The 9,711-nt window shown below is 33.8% G+C and overlaps 1 protein-coding gene across 1 annotated transcript; it reads right to left on the bottom strand.

Annotated features, from left to right (window-relative positions):
- Nucleotides 1-2,462: 2,462 nt before the first annotated feature.
- On the bottom strand, nt 2,463-9,167 carry LOC112744688 (probable methyltransferase PMT6). The gene is made up of 7 exons (XM_025794394.3): nt 8,673-9,167; nt 7,386-7,800; nt 5,512-5,801; nt 4,572-4,955; nt 3,755-4,001; nt 3,525-3,663; nt 2,463-2,841 (listed from the first exon to the last, which is right to left on the bottom strand). Exons 1-7 carry the CDS (start codon nt 8,845-8,847, stop codon nt 2,683-2,685), a joined length of 1,809 nt encoding a protein of 602 aa, XP_025650179.1. The 5' UTR covers nt 8,848-9,167; the 3' UTR covers nt 2,463-2,682.
- Nucleotides 9,168-9,711: the final 544 nt, after the last annotated feature.

Below are 9,711 nucleotides of genomic sequence, written 5' to 3'. Positions count from 1 at the left end.
TCACCAATTTAATCAAGGGCATTAATAAGGCAAGTATTAATCTTTTACCTATTATATATTAGAAAAAATGCATATCTACAGATGACAAAAATAACGTGATCACCATTTGAAACTTGTTATGTGTCTAGTTCATTCACAACTATATTCACTGTCACCACACAAATTCAGTGAATTTCTTAGACATGATTTTAGCTCCTAGTTACCTGTTACCATTGCCAAAAAAAATAAAAATATAAAAAAAATTGGATCACCAAAATTTCCTAAAATGCAATGTAATTTTTCAGATCTATAAAAACACAGCCGACGATAGGATATCAAAGCTCTCCATTGGTGTCAACAACTTGCTGTCAGCTGCTCCTTCTTTATTGATGGCAGCAACACCACTCATTGCTGTCACTGTTCTTTCTCCTTGCTGCTACATCAACGGCTACCTTATTCACTGGCTTGTTATTCGGAATCTTTGCTACTCGATGAAGACCAATTCAAAACCTCTACCGCCATCTGCTGCACCGACCACTGCCACTCTACCTTCTCTGCCAATTACTACTTCCATCACTAGTGAGTTCCCTCTTTTTTTTCGCCGGTGATATCTTTATGTATTTTGAACCGCCACTCCATTTGTGCCTCAATTATAGAGAGCGCTTTCGAGAAAGAAAGAACAGAAAGAGAGATAGACAAAGCTGAAAAAAGAAATGAATTTTAATATCCTGAATTTAAATCTGTTTCTTCAAACACTGATTTCAAAATGGTTCAAATATACACATTTAAATTTGATCCAAAAACAGAAAAATTGTGTTCAAAATCAATTCTTTTTTGTTTCAAAATTTAAATTTTATTTTACTTTTTTATTGTGCCTCTTGTCATACAAACAGAGTAAACACTTATTGAGTAAATAAACTTGACACTTGTCGATTAATAGATCAAGCATTAGTTGCTTATTATATATTAATAGATAACATAAATAAATATTCTTGGAAAAGATCTCGCGAGATGAGAGATATAATTTTCATTCATTCGCTAAAATTCTTCATGAAGGAAAAAAATTATAGCAACTGCAACTAAAAATGAGAAGACCAAGCACTCTACCAACATATTTGTATATAACGAGTTTTTTTTTTTTGGTCAATGCATATCATGCTTATTTATTTTTGGTCAGATATCGGAACACATATCAAGCCTATTAAATGTTTGTTTTTTTTTAAGCTTTATTTTTGTTTCCATTTAGGTCTGAAATGGAGATTTTCAGCGCAAGGGACTTGTCACACAAACAGTACAGTACAACCAAACCAAACCATTGGCCCACTAATTGGAAGCATAAATGGGACATAAATTACTCTTCGGTGGCTAAGGCATGTATCAAAGTTGGGTTGGTCTAGTAGTTAACTCACTAGTCCGCTTAAGCAAGTGTCGGAGGTTCGAATCCCGCCTTGTGCATGCAGCAACTCATTGGCCAACGACAAATCCTTAAATGGAGCTCAGTACCGCGGTGGATTAGTCATTGGCTTGTCTGGCTGGGAGATACCGTGGAAAAAAAAAAAAAAGTGACAAGTGACTTTACCTTTCAACAGTCGACACCTGAGTTTCTATACCTAGCAAGAGCTGGGTTGTAATTCGAGAAGTGTGTAAGTGGTGGGCGTGTGTGTGTTATGACCCAAAAAAAAATTGCTCTTCTTCACTTGACCAAAACAAAGGATTACTCTTCTTCCACAAACTTCTCCACTAAAATTATAAAGGAATCCCCCAATTATAAAGGAAACAAAAACCCAAAATCTATCTAGAGGCAGCTTCCGGATAGTGTTGATTAATGAAAACTTTTAATCCGTGACAATCAGATTGCATTGAAAGAAATGTCTTCTGGAAGTAAAGCCTTCAAAGGTTTACCCCCTGTTTGCAACAATATTTGGTATTTTGCAGAATCCTTGACCTTTAAAATCCTGCTGCAAACTTAGTGCGGTAACTGGTTACTGTAGTCTGTAGGACTTCTTAACAGGGATGATAAAAATACCCGGCCTTCGATTTTCGTCATTTTATTTTGGCCTTATTTTTGCCAATCGATAACGACGGATGCAGGGTTCATTTTCAACCATGCTTTGAAGGGAGCTCTAAATGAAAATTGGAGTAAATAGAGCCCACGAATCGAGCATGCTTTTATCTTGTAGGGGTGTCTATTGTCTAAAGAGTTTGATCTTCTAAGAGATGATAATGAAAAGAGAAGAGAAGTATTAAGTGACCAACATTTTTTTTTATCAAAATTATGATACTTTAGACCAACATCTTATTTTTGTACTATTAGAATTTAGAATATAGAATTGACCAAGTATTGCCCAAAAATAATACATTTTGTTAGTTAAAAATTGGTCAACAGAACAATACATGAGATTATATCATCCATTAAAAAGTCAACTTTTATATCATTAGGCTTATGCGTATCTGCCTCTACCATTTTCATAGAAAGAAAAGCATAGGGACAATAGAACTTTCTATATATCATGTAAATGCAAAACAGTAAAGTGAAGTCATTTACAAACAAAGAAAATGCTCCCTAGACAATCTACACAATGATAATGATAAACAACAAATGAACAAAACAGAAAAATAACAGCTTTTAACGTTACATATTACCAAGGTGGTTAGGAAACAATTTCTATGGCGAGGGAAGAAGCGTTTAGATGTGCAATCTTCTTAGACGATTGCCCAAAACTTTTTTCTACAAATTAGAACCCTTTCCATCTTCTTTTCTTTGTTCTCTAACATATGTGACTCAACATCCCACAGGAACTTTGGCGCTAACTCTTGGATTCGTGACACAATATATTCCTCATCTCTGATGATAACAGAGCCCTGCAAAACACGAATGTCAAGAGTTACGGTGAGAACAAGGGGGAAAGATATGGATATTAGACAGAAAAAAAAAATGATATGGAAAGATATGGAAAAGAATACATATTTAAATATTTTGCGCAATTTATTCATATAGGATTGCTGGATTATGGTAAACCATTGTCAATCTGCTAGGACATTTTAATCTTATTTACACCAAAAGCTACCCTCTAACTACGAAAATTGCTCTATCATAAGCACGTGTCCAAGCAACTGAAATATGGCTTTTCTTGAAAACTAAATGGGGTGGAAAATATGGCATACTCAACCAAATTTGTTTGTTAAAAAGATAAATTAATAAATAAATTTTTATTACCAAAAAGATTAGTTGGTTAGTAAAATGGAACTTAGTTTCCGTTCCACTATAGTTGTTCATTATAAACTATCACTATTATGTAGATATAACGGAAATTAATTCCTTCAATATATTTCTTCTCCAACTAGATGACAAAAGAAAAAGCTGCTTAGATATGATTCCCCTTTTATTTTAACTTTTCTTTAATTGTATAAATAATGCAAACGATACATGCTGGAGGAATAAATCTTCAGCCTCATACATTTCAGCAAATTAAGTCTTCGTATTTCATCTGCAGATCACTACCAAAGACAGTTCATTTTTTTTGTGGAAAAGAAAAAATAATTACCAGTGGGCGAATAAGTCGATCCATCTCTAGCATGATATCCTCCAATAGGCAACCTTCCCCTTGAGTTTTGTACTGGGAAAAGAGGTAATTGGCATGCAAAAGATCATATGTCCGAGGATAACTTGAAAATGGTTCACACCTAACGAGAAGATATATGCATTAGCTGCTGTCTAATCAAAATAAATATAAATATGAACATAGATGTTAGAGTATCAGTTGGATATTCATACCAATCATGAAAAGTTCCAATCAATCCCCGGTCATAGATTCCAGACAAAGTGTTTTTCATGATTGCAGGAACTACATTCATCACCCAAACAGGAAATGCATCTAAAGCAACAGCGAAACCACCATAAATGGCATTCATGTCCATCACATTGCGTACTTCTGTTTCCTTGATGTTCATCAGTCTCCAGTAATGCTGAACTTGATCTTGCCAGAAGAGAGTATCAGATGTAAAATCATCTTGACTTATACCTGTTGTTCAAATATTGAAAAAGGTCACCACATTATGCTGAAGTGGATTACATCATGTGGGGCATCTATCTTATTATTCATATTTGTAGAACAATCCCTACTAGTGAAGCAGGGCAAAGAACAAAGAATGCCTCTTTATAGATATGGGATATCAAATTATCAATATGGTAATAAATGCCTGATCGGAGTTCCATATGACAACATATTCATTGGATACAGATATCCAAAGTGCTACATATACCCTTCACCTGGAAACTTGTTTTGGTTTCTCATTCTACGGAAGAAGACAAATTATGTTCTCACCTAAGTCATAATATTTTTTCCCCCTGAAAAGATTGTTCAGCATTTGAGTAAGGATAGGATTAAAATAGCTTGAACAGATGAACTTTCCATAATGTAAATATTAGAACTTTCAAAGCTTGGGCAAGAAAATTTCATCCATGTCCCATTGAAAGCACTCTTTGAATGACAAAGCATCACTTTTAGATTGGAAAAATGCATGTTAAGAGTATGGAAAACCTAAGTATAGAAGCAAACTTCTTGAACTAATACAAAGGGAGCTGTACAAACCTATTTTTCTCAGGTTCTCGGAAAACACTGAATGTCGTTCGTGACTTGGAGGAAGCTTATAAGAGTCTGTCTCAGAGTTTCTGACTTGTACACAATTTTTAAGTGGGGTATTCCATGAAGGTTTGGAGTCATCAGTAGCATCACAGACATTTATAAGCTTTTTTTCTGCATTTTGCAAAATGCAGGACGAGTTATCATCTTTAATCCATATTGCTGTCTGAACTTTTCGAGCAATGAGTCTCCAGCACATTGCTGTAGTCAAATTCGTCAATTTGTCCCAAATGATAGGATAGTCTTTATCTTTTCTGTAAGCAGGTGGAGAAGAATAAACGAAATAACCATTAGCACGAAGAAGGCGATGCAACTCTTTCAGCAAAATCCCATCTGCAGAGAAACAAAATAAATTAAACACCACCAATTATGAAAGGCTAACTCCACCAAAAGAGTCCAACCAATTGGGTAACAGATCACTCAACAAATGTTCAGCAGCCTTTGCCAAAAACATTGTACCTATTCTACCAGGTAATTCTGTAGGAACAACATTGATGACGATAATAACTATGAGGATACAAGTGCCTCCAAACAAGGCATGAAGTTTAAAGTACATTGTGAGTGATGATGCAAGAACTAAAACTTTTTCCCTGTTTCTTTAACTTCCTCTTGATTGGTACAACTGATTATTAGAAACCAATCAACCACTAATTGCTCCAGCATGGACCAACACAAAAACAAGTTTGAATAATTCAGGAACAAAATCATGCACATAGTTTAAATCAAGGACTCACTAAATTTTGAGGTACATTTTCAATAATAAAAATACCATATTTACTCATTGAAGAATGTAGATCACATGGGATCTACATTTGTCATCCATGAAAATCTTAAACTACGGAATACATTTACCAACTTCAAGGTACAGTCAATAAAGAAATTCAATTACCATTCTCATGAAAGTCTATGCGGCAACGTGAACAGTGAATCATTTCAAATGATCCAGTAGGATATGGTAGTTGTATTGTGGACATGGCAGAGATCATGGCTCCAATTCCTCGCTCTAATGCAAATTGGATCTGATTTTCATGGCCATCCTTTGGGGCAAAGGACATTGCTCGGATATCCAAGGGAAGAAGATATGCTGAAAAGCTGGCCACACCACATCCAACATCCAGAACTTGAACTACACCTGCAGAACGCAGATCACCTGTCTCATTTGTAATCATATTTCCCAACCTGCATTTGTAAAGAGATTAAATGACTAAAGTAACAACTATGCTTTGCAATATTCGAATAATGGAATGCATGCTGCAAGCAAGAATCAAAGAACCTGTTCAAGAGAAAGACTTAAGTGAAAGGTAACAAAAATTAGCATCATTCAAATCCTTTAAACTACTCTTTAAATATTCTATGAAACCGTGTTGTCCTCGTGTTAGTTTGTAGCCCCAAACAATATAACTATGCTATAGCTAGAAATGATTACTATAGAATTACATCGCCATAAACAACTCCAAAGTTGCATCTTAGAAAAGAAAAACTTATGATTAATTAGGTGCATCCAATTTCAGCATATTCCTTTATCATCATAACCATAGATTCATGCAAAGCAAAAATCTGAGAAATGTTCCACTTTGCAGTTGCAATGTATAACTTTCTTTCTTTATTTGCATTGAAGCCATAAGCACAAAGAAAAACAATATGCTAAACTAGAATGTGTGAGCTTCAGCTATACTTCCATTCTTTATACTTCTTAAACAGAAAACCACATAATTCGAAAACTAGTTTCCAAAGCTTCAACTTTTCATTTATTTACTCTCAGAATCTCAAACTAGGATGACATTATTTGTAAATAATAATAAAAAAAGCAAACATTGTAGGCACCAGCTTGAAAAAATGGGGACTTCAACTCTACCTACATTGTGTTGTGTTTGAAGTACAAAAATTTAAAGCTTAGTTTAATCTTCCTGTCAGGAACAAATTAAAAAAATAAAACAATATTCTTTCTATCACATCCAAGGTTTCAAATTATCAATGTGGCTGCACTTGCGGCCATTATAGGCTAATGTGGGCTATCATAGCCCATGCGCATCTACAATTAAATCCCTACACTATGTCAAAGAAAGGTAAAAATGAATAATTTCATCTTTTGTTATTGGCATCTTGAAAATAATAAAAAAAATATTACGTATCTTCAAATTTGAGAATTATAACCCAATTTTTGATCCAGATTCCTCAATGAAATATTGAAAAGAACATTATCCAATTCAATACATTTTTGAAAAAGACAATCATAAATCAGGGATCAATTTATCACAAATCCAAAAGACCTCTAATCTCATGAATCCGATACTCAATTCAATTTCTTTGCAAAAGACATTGGCTCGGTATAAGGAATTTCCAGTGGACCATAACACTAAGTAGCATTAGAGTGTGGCAAAAATGAGCATTTTGAATTTTCAATAATAGATTTGTGGATTAAAACTTATACTTTGTCCTTTCATCACAGTTACCTCAAATCTGAGATGGTCAAACTTATAGAGCAAAAGCTAGTTCAAGACTACAACATAAGAAATTCAAAACAAACAATGACCACTAAGCTTAGAAATATTAACATGATATTAACTAAGACTGTTAGACATTAGCAAATGACAATGGACCATATCTTCACAAGATCCCTAATTCTTTTTAAAGTGAACATAATTAAATCATCATAAAACTGATATGTCTGCATGGAAGTTACTTACTATTCGGAAACAATTTCTTCAATCAGCATAGCAAAGAAAACAAATAAAGGTCACAAGATAAGTCAATTACGGCTACCTTTGTATGTATTCAGATGCACCATTCTTGAAATGGGTACCACCACCAGGAAACCACCAGAGTTGACCCTTCGGATGGACCCAATTTTGGCCCCCTTTGACATCTGCAAGATGCGTATGATTGACATTGCTCTGCCAAACATAATCCCTGCTAAGAGGCCATTTTATAGGTATTTTATAATCCTTAGGTGGTGGAACCAAGCAAAATAGGCGTTTCTCAAGCGGAGGGCAATGTCTCTCCAGCTCCTCTTTCCTAGAAAGATCAAGGCTTGGAATCAATGTTGCCACATAGGAAATATCATGGCAAGGAATGTACTCATTGAACATCAAAGGGCATACATCAACCCCAGTTTCTGGAATCACTATCGGCGTTTTTCGGTATGTCAGCGCAACTTTGTTACTAAATCTGGATGTTCCTGCAAGAGTTAGGAACATTTCTACTATCAATCACAAATAGAAACATTTTTTAGGTTAGAAAGATTTTTCTGTTCGGTTTGGGAAAACATTTTCTACTTTCATTTTCAATGTTTTCTGCATTCAACATTGCATGAAAGAAAAAGGGTAAAGAATGAAAACATTATATTATTGTGTTCACTATTTTCTTTTATTTTGTTCTTCTTCTATACAAAATCCTGAAAAATAGAAAATGCCGAAAATAAAAACATATAATCTCAGATTCTAACATAAATTTCGAAAAGAAGACACTAACTGAAATTGGCCACAGTAATTAAATTAACAGCTGATTGCATCTAACAAAGCAACTTCCTCTAAACAAAAACTACAAATCGATACCATCTTCTAGAGAAATTCAACTAGTATTTGAAGGCATTGAAACAATTTCTAATCTAGCACTCATACTCAATAATAGTATATCTGAGTGGCTTAACTTAAAAGATGCATAGAAAATACAAATAAAGAGAGCAGCGCACACACACAAGATAAAGACACAAATTTTCTCTGTGCCAGAGATAGAAAATTTATTTCTTTGTCTCTCTATCTCTATCTTATTTCCATATTGTTCTAGAGACTGAATCCAAATGCAAATGCAGATGCAACCGAACAGTACACATAGACACACAGGTAAAAGAGTATAAAAAATAAATAAACAAAATCTAAAGCTGAGAATTCAGAATATGAAGCAAGTTAAACGAACAAAGATAACGATAACTTTGTTACAATTGGTACAAAAACAAGTAAGTAAAATCCAGTGAAAGCAAATAAGTTCAAAAGAAGAAAAGGAAGGAAGGTTCTAGAAAGTGAGTTGAGCTGAAAGAAGAGTTACCATTACCTGAGGAAGAAAGAAGATTAGAAGAAGTAACAGAGGAAGGTTGAGAGACATAAAGGGGAGCATTGTTGCCCAAGAGTGTGCCAGCGTAGAAAGAAACAACCATTAATAGCAAAGCAGCCATTATGATCTGCCCAGATTTGGAATCAAAGGCAGAACCCACTGCAAAACCCCCCATTCTTTCTCTACTGTTTTTTTCTTTCTTCTTCTTCTGCTTCTATCCACTTTCGTTCTAATCTAATTCAGAGAGAAAGGGGAAAATTAAGAAGCGAGAGAAGAAGGTGCATCATCAGTGCAGCGAACAGAGACAGAGAGAAAAAGAGAGAGAAACTTGGAAGTGTTTAGATCGGTAAGATTCGTGTTATTTTTTTAATGAAAATAAATTCTTTGGAGTTTTAAGTTCACTTGATTTGTGAATTTAATCATGGGAGTAGCGACAGTTGGCACGAGCGGTTCACGTGGATTTCGTTTCGGTGCAATGCTACATTGATTTTTGTTGTTTCCCGAATAGTAAATATATTGATTATATTCAAACAATAATGCTTCGCATCGATATAATTTCCATAACCAAGTTCAAGTAAATTATTTTTTCTCACATCCCATGTCACTTTTTCTCTTATGTTTTTATAACAGATTTTTAATGTAAACCTCTTTAATCTTTATCATAAAGTTTCTTATTCAACTAACGCTTTTTTTTTTTTCGTTCTTTTTTAATGTAAAGCTTCTTTTTTTTTTTAATTTTTTTGATTTTTTTTATTTTTTTTAAATTCAAAAAAATAATTCAAATTTAAATGAGTTGAATGAAAGTAAATTAGATTATTCTTTTGAATCAAAATCAAGTGGATGAAGTTTAGATTATTTAATTTTAAATTAAATAGAATGAAATGCAATCGAATAAAGTGATAATGAATATTTTCATTTTTCATTGTTAAATCCAGTGTTGTTTATGAACACAATTTTCTGTTTATTTAGTATTATAAAATAGTTTCATTTTGATAATATTTTTAGTTCATTCTAGAATGCAGATTTTCTAAATTTGAAT

This window comes from Arachis hypogaea, chromosome 2, assembly GCF_003086295.3.
Source record: "Arachis hypogaea cultivar Tifrunner chromosome 2, arahy.Tifrunner.gnm2.J5K5, whole genome shotgun sequence".
Taxonomy (NCBI): domain Eukaryota; kingdom Viridiplantae; phylum Streptophyta; class Magnoliopsida; order Fabales; family Fabaceae; genus Arachis; species Arachis hypogaea.
The sequence above is the reverse complement of the archived record's forward strand: the minus strand, read 5'-3'. Positions and strand labels throughout refer to the sequence as shown.